The sequence below is a fragment of the Podarcis bocagei genome (genome assembly GCF_964188305.1).
Source record: "Podarcis bocagei genome assembly, chromosome: 14".
Classification (NCBI taxonomy): domain Eukaryota; kingdom Metazoa; phylum Chordata; class Lepidosauria; order Squamata; family Lacertidae; genus Podarcis; species Podarcis bocagei.
In genome coordinates this window covers 5,329,326-5,342,024 of record NC_138139.1, presented here as the reverse complement: position 1 = coordinate 5,342,024, position 12,699 = coordinate 5,329,326, and the positions used below count along the sequence as shown (strand labels likewise).

The following is a 12,699-nucleotide window of genomic DNA, read 5'->3' as shown; positions in this document are numbered from 1 at the left end:
CTGATTTATTCCCTGCATGGGGCTTGGGACTTGGAGCAGTGGCGGATCCCCGGATGGTGATAGCACGTGTGGCTGGATAGCTCAGTCAGCATCGTATGAGACTCTTAATCTCAGGGTTGTGGGTTCAAGTCCCACATTGGGCAAAAAGTTGTTTCCTGCATAGCAGGGGATTAGACCAGATGACCCTTGTGGTCCCTTCCAATTCTACAATTCTAGGATCCTTTGCAAGATGCAGATGGAACAACCATATGGAACAACCACACACCCCAGCATTACAGGCTGGATAGCTCAGTGGTTAGAGCATGGTACTTATTATGCCAATACACAGGGTATTACTGATACCCACATACGTCTCACTTCATGTGCTACAGGTGGAAATAGCTTAGTAGTTAGGGCGTGCTGCTGTTAATGCCAAGGCTGCAGGTTTTGATCCCCATTTTGATCCCCAGCACATATTCTTGTGTGCTGGGTGGTTGAGCTAGATGATCCGGGGTCCCTTCCAACTCTATAGTTTTATGGAAGGATACAGATAAACACTATGTGTGCTGTTTGTATATATATGTATATAGGTATACACGCTGTGTTTAGACTTACATGCTGTTATCCCCTTGGCTTCGAGTATGGTAAGTTCTCCGGCCTGCAGTCTTCCCATTCCGAAGCTCCACAGCCGGCAATTCTTTGAAGTAGCAACAGAACTGCTGAATGTTACTGTTGAAAGAAAGAGATGTGAACCAGAAATATGTACCAAGAGGGACAAAAAAGAAACCAAAGGATTTAACTGTTTTCTTTGTAACCCAGCAATGAATAGCTGTAGGGCAGCTATAAAGCACACACACAGATGTAACTTGAACATTCTACAATTGCCTCTCAAATACCTGCATGTTAACACACTTGAAATTAAACTGCACAGTAAGAGGTCAGTCTAACGGATCCTCTTTTCAAACATCACAGGAAGTTTTATTTGCAAATATATTACAGGGTTTGTCAGTTTTAGATATGCCACTGGTGGGAATGCAAACCTGCTCTTATGGGTGTAGAGAGACCCTTCAGATGCACATATTTTAGCCTCAGTGAAATGTCCTACTCTCTCAATACATCACAGGGTGCACAATAACACTTAGCCTAGAAGCCAATTACAGAAGTGGGATTTTTAAAAATAAAGCAATGAGTACCTGAGTGACTGAAGAATCGCATTCATGAAACATGTGTTACCCAGATTCCGAAGGCCTGTAGCACACAGGGCTGTGGTGCTTCCCTGTGAACCAGAGACATCAAGGCAAACAAGTCATCTTACAATAGGCTATACATCATCTTCCAGCCACCTGCTTTCTTTGAAACAGAGGGCTACATGCCTACATCAAGTTTTAAAAGTATTACATATAAATACTCTCATCCAATGAGAGCATGCCACACAGAATTCAGAACACACAGAAGGATAGATTTGAGCCAAACCCACAAAGCTTTAACACAGCTTGTGAAAGGACTGTCACAAATTGCACAAGTGGAACAGCTGTGTGCCCACCAGAGGAACAAAGCACCCAAATTTTCACACCTAATTCTGGCTGGGCTGAGACCACCAGTGACCCAGATAATAAATAAATAAGATAATACATAATATAATAAATTAATAATAATACTTCTCTTATTAGGTCCACTTTGCAAACAAAATAGTATTTATTCTTTATTAATATTTTCGATTCTGCATGTAGCGTAGGCTAGGTTGAGAGCAGGATATGCTGTTCAAGGTCACATGGGGGAGCTTTATGCTAAAAGCATGTAATTATTTTATTTGCTATTTGTCTTGTCATTTGATCTCTTAGCTAGCTTGGGTTCCTTTAGGAAATTATGCAGGGCAGAATTTTAGAATGAATGAGTGAATAGATATGCTGAACCCAGCTTTCCTCCAGGCCATGTCTGGGAAACTTGCAGCCAAGTTGCAACCAGTCCAAAGGGCTCTCCAGGCCTTATCAGACACCACAGCCTGCTCTAGCCTCCCTGAGCAGGCAGAGGCACAGTGCCCAATTGCACAGGCAAGTGCAAGGCCCAGCAAGTAAGCCACGGCAGCGACAGCAGCAGTGAGAAGATACTGTAATGGTTCTTGCATTCCCTTCCCCTTATCAGCAGGATCACATGCACTTGGTGTTTCTACTGCTTTTGCAAGCAGCTGGGACAAGAAAGCTGTTCCCTCTTTTCTCCGTGACTAGCAAGAAGGAGGCAGTGCATGAAGGATTTCATCTGCCCTGTTTGGGCAAGTATGAGCACCAGCAAAGACATGAAGACTGCCACAGTTCTACTATAGCCTGCAGCATTAAGAAATCTTGGAGTTGGGAGGGAGGGAGACTTTTAAAAAGACGCCCACAGGTTGTTAATTCACAAGAAAAAAATCAACTGGCGTCTCTGTTAATCGACTGGCCACCTGGTGAGTCAATGACCTTTGATAGAAAAAAGATTGTCATCCTTGTCTCCACATGCCCAGAACAGAATGGTAGCTCAAGATCAGGTACCCTAAAGAATAAGACTTGCTTCAAATTAAAAATATTTTGGGCAGTCAGAATAGTGACCTCTTTGGAGGCTTTGGTATTTAAAACTAGATACAGTAAGGTAATGAGCCTATTTCAATACACAATTGTGTGTGCACCACCAACACTGGAGTGTCACTCAAGAACCAGCAGGCAAGAGTATATTAGAAAGGTATGCTAACAGCCCAAGACATTTACTAAATGAGCTCCACTGATTAATGAAATCTGCTCCAAAATTATGTTGTACCTACATTTATTTTTAACAATTTGCTGTTTAGGGAAGAGTCTTCCAGAAGTTTTCTTTTCCTCTGTCGGTCTGCCGCAAAAGCTGAACTGTAGTAATGAATAAATTGGTTAAGACATATTAAGAAATCTAAAGAAAACATACCAAAGATAATCTTGGCCACAATGTCTTGACAACTGCATAGTCACATTTGCAATGATTCCTTTACATACAACAGTGAGACTGATCGTTGGTTATAGAAGTTATAATACAAAATAGTCATCTTAAAATAATTTCAGAGCACACACTCAAATCTATTCTATTTTCAATAGCATGCAATTATAAAATACCCAAATTAATCTGATTAGGTTACGCTACAGCAGACACCCTTGAGCATGCCCTAATTAGAACTAAAATTTATGATCTAAAATAACGAACTCCACTTTCTTGATCAAAGGCTACTTGGTAGAGTATCCCCACAAGAGTCCATCTCTGCTCATACAAGCATTGTTCTAAACATGAAACTTAAGCTTGCCAAAGTAGAGAACTGAAAGTATGCTACATCTGGAACCAACAGACTTCCATCAATGGACTCCAGGCCAGCAGCAGGCTTTTGCAGTTTAAGCCCATTGTGGTGACAGGTGTTTGGCATCACTAATGCAGCACAGGGGAGGGCCAACCCACGTATGGATACAGTACACCAGGAAGTTCTGCTATGCAAGTCTCACAGAAATAAACAGCAACTATACAAAACCACAGTGTGCTCTTGCACAGCTCCTATTTATTACAGTGAAGCCTACACAGGAGAATTTCCTAGTGGATTTTGTTCCATGTCAATTAGCGTGCCTCTAGATTTTCAGCATGCACCCATGCTGTCCTTTCACATACGAAGGACAAACTACTAATAAGGAATGGCATCACAATGCTAAACGAGCAACATCCACTTTCAGAAAGACACATATAAGTATATAGCTTACTTTTCCAAATTTTGGAGGTGCTCTCGGACTTTCTGTACCAGGCCAAGCTTGGTATCATTGACTACGAAGTCATCACAGCGATAACTGCAGTAAGAACACATTAATCAGCAAATGGACAGACTTTAGCACAGCCATACCACCATGAGACTTATGTTGAGCAAATATGGGTTTCTTGAACAGAAAAAGAGAACTAAAATGAAAACTGTATTCACCACCTCCTTTCAGATGAAGAGGTACAGAGGTCTTGCCCTTATGATCTAAGCAGACTGCATTGAAAAAGGAAGCAAGCAAGTGGGGCCTACAGGGGAGGGGGGAGATGTAGCCTCACCCGCATAGCAGAAGCAGTTTTCCTATTCACGGTTCCTATCAGCCAGCTGTGCCCACTTCCATGATACAATAAGCTGCATGGAGATCAAGAAGGCACTCTTCCATTCCCCATCCCTGTTTGCCATATGACTAGGCTATTTAGGGATTGTTGTGGGGGTTTCCCCTTAGATTTGGGGGTTTCTTTGGGGGGGAAGCTCCCTCAAGCATGCCAATACTTTCAACACTCACTACCAGAATTTGTTACAGTCATACCTCGGGTTGAAGCAGCTTCGGGTTGAGCATTTTCGGGTTGCATTCTGTGGTGACCTGGAAGTAACGGAGTGCGTTACTTCCGGGTTTCACCGCTCACACATGCAGACACTCAAAATGACGTCACACTCATGCGCGAAAGTGGTGAATCGTGACCCGCGCATGCACAGACACGAGTTGCGTTCGCTTCAGGGTGCGAACAAGGCTCCGGAACGGATCCCGTTCGCATCCAGAGGTACGACTGTATTAAGAAGATCAATACAAGTTCAAAGTATGTATTTCCTCTTAACTAAAAGTGACTGCTCCAAGGGTGGATCCAATTTGGTCCTCAATGACATTTTCCTCAAACCACACCACCCTGCCTATCAGAGGACATCACTGATAATGTCAGTGGATGAGAGAGAGGATAGGGTTTAATCCTACACTGGCTGTGTGCAGTGTTAGAAACTGAGATATGAAAGCTAGGAGCTAAACAGCACCTTAAGCCTATGTTATGGGCGCAACAATGGAATGTCTAGGCACACTTTTTAAATAACAAGAATACGAAGTTGAAAATGAACGAACTGCAACTAAAATATTATGTTCATTTTTCAAATGGTCTATTCCTTCCCCTGCCCACCCACCCCCTAATATACTTAAGAGGGTCTCTTCTCCAGTCTTCAGAAAGTAGCTGGAAGTGGGGAGGCAGAAAAAGGTCCTCCTTTCCTTCTACTCTGCAATTTTAATCTGAAATTTTAGGCACAGTACTGCGCCCAGAGCTCAGAAACTGCTCACACTAATTAAATTCCCTGTTGCAAAATGCACCTAGAACAATGAAGTTTCGAACACTCGCTGTTTGATCCTGTTTCCAGCAGGGAACAAGATCCTGCAGCCAAACCAGCAGGATTTAATCCTGCCTATCAGCCCGCAGGAGCTACTTCAATGAGGCTTTTCCAAAGGCTTTAAGACAGCTCTTCTGCTCCTATTTGCTCAGACAGCAGTGACTGTCTTAAAGTGGCTTGCCAAACTACTTTCTGAAGTTGTCTCTCTCCCCACCTTTACGCATCACTAGAGAGATCTTTACAGGAGGGGAAACTGCTTCATAGAGCCACTTGGCTGCAGGTTTACATAACTTAAGAACATAAGAAAAGCCTTCTGGAATAGGCCAATGTCCCCACCAGTCCAGCATTCTGTTCTCACAGTGGACAAGCAGCAGCCTTTTTGAAGAAGAAAATGTTTGAAGCTGCACTCTCACAATCAGGGCTTCAAAGGGAAGCATCACTCACCTGTCAACTTTGGCCCACCAGGATTAGGGGAGATAAAGAACTGGCCCTCCTGGCCAGAAAATGTTTCCCACCCCTGGACTACTCCTACACTTTTGCTCAAGAGTGCAAAAAAACCTCTGTATCTGTCACATTCCTAAGCAAGAGACGCAGTCATGAACAATCAGTACTGACTCTCAGCACCATGCAGCAGGCCTGCCCTACAGGCGACACCCAGAGTTGGTAGTACTAAACACAATGGCATGTGCTGCTCAGTATGCTGCCACTTCAACTGATTTCTTTACAACAGAGTACTTCAGTCATTTAAGAGACTTTTTCATTATAAAAAGGGAGGCATCAAGCACTTGTGGGTCAGGAACAATTTTTTAAAAATATAATAGGTATATTTTTAAAACGGAAAAGGTTCTCAACACAAATTCAAGGAAACGTTCCAGTATCTGATATCACTTTCTGCTTGTTCCTTCCCTGCAGTATTAGCTTATATCAATCCTTATCCTATAATGCCCCTTATGAGATCTCACTACCTGCATGAATCATGATTACATGTTTTGTGGAATTAAGCATCAATTGACAACATTTGTCATCTGCAAAATTCAATCTAATATGACCACAAAAATTTACTTCTGCTTCTGCAGTTTTCCATTCCTTAAATAATAATAAAAGCCAGAGTGGAGGTCATGTTAATCTCTTGCAGCAAAAACAGCCAGGCAGCTATATGGTACCTTAAAGACTAACAAATTTTTACTGCATAAACTTTCATGGATTAAAACCGTTGCATCAGATGCATTCAGTGTTACCCTCAGTTACACATATAGTAGACGGAGGTGGAGGTGGAAATCAGTTACAGTGGTACCTCGCAAGACGAATGCCTCGCAAGACGAAAAACACGCAAGACGAAAGAGTTTTCCATTTTTTGAGTCGTTCCGCAAGACGAATTTCCCTATGGGCTTGCTTCGCAAGACGAAACGTCTTGCGACTTCTTGCGAGTTTGTTTCCTTTTTCTTAAAGCCGCTAAGCCGTTAATAGCCGCTAATAGCCGTGCTTCGCAAGACAAAAAAACCGCAAGACGAAGAGACTCGCGGAACGGATTAATTTCGTCTTGCAAGGCACCACTGTATCTTTGCTTCCAATTCCACATCCACCCCCGGCCACCACCACCATGAGTATACATTTCTGTAAGGCAGGATAAGAATCTGATGGTGTAACTCTAGCCTATGGAAGCTTATGTCAGAATAAATCTGCTAGTCTTGAAGGTACCACAAGAAACTTTATTGCTTTTGCTTTTAAAAAAGGTTAATTGTTTTGTAGCTCAAATTCTAATGGATTGCATATTTAAAGTACAAAACTTTGCATATCTCTGTACAATATTTTCTCAACATTGGAGCTAAGCATTAACTATTTTAGTGAGATAATGGGATTAGAAATAATACTACATCCACGATCTATATTCCTGTTATATATTGAGTTTTGGTACAGTGCAGCTATGACTAACCTGCTAACTGCAATTCTGCTTTTGTTTCTGCTTACACTGCTGGCTTTTCTGTGATTATAACACTACCAAGTACATAGCCTTAGTTTCACAGCAGAAAGAGTGGTTAAATTTAGGAAGGGCTCAACACCTCTGCACACTGTTTCTGCTGGAAAGGGGAACAACCACAATTGCACTGTGTGTTGGAAGCCCTTGAAAAAGTCAAGAAATGACTGCAAATCAAACAAGAGCAGATGAAAGTACGACAAATCAGCTACTAAATACAAGGTTCAAAATCCCCTTTAAAGACCTATGTGGAATTCTAAAAACAAAGAAACATTACTGAAATGCTCATCTTACTGGCCGCCACCACCCTGGCAATAAGGATTAGTTTCAACACCTCCACACACCAATTTGTTTAGGACCAAAAGTTAGGCTGGAATGCATAATGAGCTGGATAAGTGAGATTAAACTGTACTTTTCAGAGAGCTGGAACATTAAAGTTGCATTTTTGCTGTGTCATCAAGAGACATTCTCTATGGCTGCTGTACAGCTGTGAACTTCTTTCACTGTATATTTTCCTCAAATTCTGAGGCCAAACATGGTTTCAAGGCATGGTATCCTTTCTGTTTTGGTTGGCTTCTAGTGGCTATAGTTAAACAGATATGTGGTATTTTAATCCAGTATAATACTTCCCTGAAGTTTACAAAGCAAGCCATATGAATGAAGACAGACTGAGTTAACTGGGTATGTTTAGCTTACTAAGTGGAGCATAGGTAGCCTCAAGGGAGGCAAGTGGGATGGGAAGAGGACAGCTGCTTTTAACTCACAAGTCAGGCTTATAACATCTCACTGACAACATGAGAGGAAAAGGCCCAAGAATGCTGCTATATATAGCATGTTGGCAACACTGTCATACCCACAAAGGGTTGACTGCTATCAGCATGACCCATAACTAAACAATCTGCCACCCACCATGTAAGGAAGATATACACATTACCCAAAGAGTGGAAGCAGTCCAAGAACCACACCAATCCTATGCAAATTAGGCTTTCACCAAAAAAGGGGGGCAGTTTGGATAGCAATCACACTGCCATAAAATTTGGACATGTGAAGATTCAGGACAGCTATGTATGCAAGCATACATGCACTCATGTAAGAGATAGACCTCAAACCAAACTTGACAAAGACCTGATTGAGATTGGAACATGATACTGGCTCTCCTCACACATTCATAATGCTGATTTACAAGTCTAGAAGATGCCTCCAATGAGGATGCTCTCTCGCCTCAGATTTCTGGGGTTTGTCCTTCAAGACAAAATTGCAAACCTTGATTCAAACACCGGTTTGAACTGAGGTAGTGTTTCTCCTTGAATTATTTCTTAAATTAACTCTACAGTGGTTTGCAAAAAAATTCCTTCTTTCAGTTGGCCTTTGGCTTTATACAGTGGTGCCCCGCAAGACGAAAAACTCGCTAGACGAAAGGGTTTTCCATTTTTGCGTTGCTTCGCTAGACGAATTTCCCTATGGGCTTGCTTCGCAAGACGAAAACGTCTTGCGCTTTTTTTTTAAAGCCGCTTGAAGACCGTGCTTCGCAAGACGAAAAACATCACAAGACGAAAAGACTCGCGGAACGAATTCTTTTCGTCTTGCGAGGCACCACTGTATATCTCTTCTGCAAAGGGGTGAGAAAATTGAAATGAACTGGGCAAAAGGTTATTCCATACAGGTGAAGGTTGCTGCTTTCATTATTTACCCCAAACCCTCAAGATAAGATGGGATGAACATAGAAATAAAAAAACAAGGAAACTGTTCAACTTGTATAGCGTAGTGGTTAAGAAAATCAGTTGTAAGCTAGGAAGTCCCAAGTTCAGTTCTTACCACCACAGGGCCTGAGATAAACCACCATCTCAGTGTACACCTACCAGCTGCTATATTGGGATAATTCTGGCCTATCTCGTAGGACTGTTGAAGGTATTGCCAAGATAATGTGAAGCACTCTCAACAGGCATAAAGCATAAAATATAAACTACAACTACTAACTGATGATATGCCTTAAAAAACCTTACCAGTATGTACTGTAACTACTGCAATCCATGCACACTGTGTGTTGAATCTTCTCTTGCTTTTCTGTTTTCTTGTGATTAGCTAATGAAACTTGGGCCTCTTCATAATGTTTCTTTGCATGCCCATTCACATATCTGAAAGGAAGAGGGGAAAGATAGCAAGTTCTCAAGAGCCTCCTTTTCCAAGATAATGCCTAGCGCATCTCAAACAAGCATACTGTATGAACAACTGCAGCAGTATCAACTAGGTTGGGCTGTTGATTGTTAAATTACTTGGCAGATTTTAAGTGCACATAGTAGGTTTTGGAAGTCTTCCAACAGAATAAGCATACATTCACCTTTGTACATTTTTAACAGCCTTTTTATGGTTTCAGTCCAATAAAAAACATCAGAAACTCTCAGATAAGAGACTTTTGAAAAAAATACTGCCCAGATTACCTGTCATTTTAATTGAAGAGAAACACTCTTAAGTCTTCTCATTCTAAAACATGTTTTACCTAAATACGCTTTCAGGATGGGTCAAATGTAGATATACCCACCTTCCACAGTGGACACTTGAACAAGTCAGGCAGATCCAAGGACTTTTATTAGATCGGCACACTGTTAAGCATGAAAAAATAGAGAAGTTGAGTTAAACAGACTGCGTGGTGCGGTCACATAAGCCAGTTTTTTGAGTTACAAATATCTCTTTTTCAGAAATATGAAATACAACATTTCTCACAATGATGTTTATACAACATCAACTGATTGGTAGCAGGTAGCTTGTGTAAACTATAGAGAAGGAAGTTGACAGAATAAAGGTGGACAGTATATGAGAGTTGGAGAATGGGTGGGTTATTTTAAAATGTAAACATATATTTTCCATCAGTATATTTCTCACAATCATATGTTCTACATTTTACTTACCTGCATCATAATATGAACACTTGTTTTCTGACATGATCCTGAACTGATCTACTGTACTTTAAATGTGTTAGAGACTCAGGTATATAAAGCTAATCACCAAATGGCACCTTAAATGGTTACAGTTGCCACAACAGAATGTCTAGGTGCCATTTTTTTGCAGTGAAATTTATATCATCATCACATCTATACAGCTTTATATTTTAAATAAAAAATCTCAAAGCAGTGTACACATTAAAACATCAAATAAAACAATCCAGAATTTTTTAAAAAATCAAGCTTCAAGGAAAATATTTCAGATCCTTTTCTCTAAGTGGCATTTTGCTTTCCCCATATTTATTTACCCCATAAGTACAGTCATACCTCGGAAGTCAGACGGAATCTGTTCTGGAAGTCCATTCAACTTCCAAAATGTTCGGAAAGCGTGGCTTGAAGCCCCATTGGACATTCGGGTTCCATTCCAAAGAACGTTCGCAAACAGGAACATTCAGTTCGGAAGCCAAAACGTCCGAGTACCAAGGCGTGCGACAACCAAGGTACGACTGTACTCTAGGAAGCCAGTGTGGTGTAGTGGTTAAACTGTTGGACCAGGACCTGGGAGACCAGGGTTCAAATACCCAGAGTCATGAAGCTCACTGGGTGACCTTGGGTCAGTCACAGCCTCTTAACCTGCCTCACAGGGTAACTGAGGAGTGGATGAATCATGTGCTCCTTGGAGATAAGGGTGGGATATAAATGCAATAAATGTGCTATTCTGCTTACCTACTTAAGAAAGCTGGAGGGGTCAGCCAGATGGAGATGTCAGTCACCAACCTGGCATCCAGAGATCTCCATGTTGTCACAATTGGACCCATGCCAGTCACAAAATGCGCCTGGCAAATTTCGAACACTAGTTAAACTGGATACTAAATCTTTACTGGTCTGAACCAGAACCAAACTGGAACATCTACAATCAGCAACTGAACCAGAACCAAACTAAAAAATGGAATGCTTTCACTTGTTTATTATAAAATCCTGTTATGTGAAGCACTGAGGTGCAGTTGGCATGATGCACTCCACTTGTGATTAGAACCAACTTCCAATATATTGGAAAGAAAACAGAAACCAAAGCAAGCAAGCCATATGGTAAAGATCGGATGCCATACATTTCTAAAGAGGGCAGTCTGTTCTGCAGTGATTGGGATAGGGATTAGGGGGTAGTCAGCAAGGATTTTCCACTCCTGCTTTGATTGATTTGAAGATCTGAGTCACTCACTTTCCTGATGTACTAAGTACATTAGAAAGGAAGAAACAGCTCATTTTGCACTAGTCACAATCTCCAATTTAACTCCAAAGCCAATCCATGAGGACCGCAATACAGTTGCCATCACTTGCGATTCTGAAATCACAAATTACAATTACTAATTTTGAGTCTGAGGAAAAGGTCAGCGACTTCCTTCACAGATAAAACAGTGGTTTCCAATTAGCTAATTGTTGAGGATCCTCTATTTTTCAAAAGCTAAGCCAGAGACCCCTTACTTTTGAAACGTTTGATAACTTTATGGTAGCTGCCTGTGCAAAGCAATTTTTTAAAGAATATGTGGGTAGCTCCTAATAAGCAAAGATTTTAAGTATGCTAAAAAGACCATAAATCTGTGATATTTCCACACAAAAATGGCAAATATTTAGTTGGGGAGAGACAAATTAGATTTTCTTAATGTCTAGTACATGCAAACAAATTCTGACATTTCTAGCAGCTTCTAAACTCTTCTTCTTCTTCTTCCTGCTGTTGTTGAGAGAGAGATGCCTCCCAACAAAATGTTAAAAACACTAAACCTAAATGTGATGGGAGAAATCATGCCTCTTTTTGTCAAACAATTCCTTCAACATCCAGTTCTGTATTTCCAATTTTATTCTCAAATCTGGTTCAACATCAAGCAGATTTCTATGCTTGTTCTTCATAAAACAAAACAATGAAAATGTTTGTTCACGAAGATATGTGGAACAAAAGGGAACTAGATGCCTGAAAGCAAGCTTTTCCACCTAACACCTTATAATCAGCAAAAACCTTCACCCAAAATTGGTCAAGTCTACACTCTTTGAAAAATGATTTCAATGAACCATCACAAGTCATGTCAACAAGTGCATCTTGCTCTTCCACAGATAATTGTTGTTAGTTGTACATCACCCTTCAAAAGGATTCCTTATCCACAAATTTTCAGGATTTCGTGCAGTAATCCAGATTTGGTGCACGTAATTGCTGAAGCTAGTCACTAAATCACGCAGGTCCTCAGTGATATAATGTTTTACTTTCGGTACCAATTCTTCGTCAGTGGCCTCCAGAAATGTCTCTAGTGTTGGGATGTTAGTGAGGCTACCACCTTCTACTCAGCTTGCCCATAACTATAATTTTTAAAATCACTCCCTCCCCTTCAACATAAAAAATATTCACATCACGACTTTGAAGGTTTCTGTTGAGATTGTTCCAAGTATGTGAAAATGTCTGCTAATTAGGCTAGCATACAAAACCATGCAAAGTTGCTCAACTGATCACATGGAAATTTGAATCTGTCAAAGAAAGTCGTACTTCATCACATAACTCTTTGCTTCAATATCTCACCCCCCCGACAGCCAATGCACTCCTGTATGTAAAAGTAACTGCTTAGAGTGGCTTCCCATTTCTTCCCGCAATTTTGAGAAGATCCTAGAATCCAAAACTTGATAAA

At 41.0% G+C, this 12,699-nt stretch overlaps 1 protein-coding gene and 1 long non-coding RNA gene across 4 annotated transcripts in view; one reads left to right on the top strand and one right to left on the bottom strand.

Moving 5' to 3' along the window:
* LOC308573601 overlaps nt 1-12,699 on the top strand; it is a 169,985-nt gene that overhangs the window by 18,413 nt on the left and 138,873 nt on the right. The window lies entirely within an intron of this gene.
* USP3 (ubiquitin specific peptidase 3) overlaps nt 1-12,699 on the bottom strand; it is a 42,017-nt gene that overhangs the window by 16,600 nt on the left and 12,718 nt on the right. For 2 of the 3 annotated variants that reach the window (XM_081170614.1, XM_081170613.1), the window contains exons 2-7: nt 9,631-9,691; nt 9,095-9,226; nt 3,720-3,803; nt 2,771-2,852; nt 1,173-1,255; nt 595-708 (exon numbers count right to left, since the gene is read on the bottom strand). In XM_081170614.1, coding sequence (XP_081026740.1) covers nt 595-708; nt 1,173-1,255; nt 2,771-2,852; nt 3,720-3,803; nt 9,095-9,226; nt 9,631-9,691 — 556 coding nt within the window. Of the gene's footprint in view, nt 1-594; nt 709-1,172; nt 1,256-2,770; nt 2,853-3,719; nt 3,804-9,094; nt 9,227-9,630; nt 9,692-9,997; nt 10,144-12,699 lie in introns of those variants that run through there. The other variant, XM_081170615.1, reaches the window with a different exon arrangement.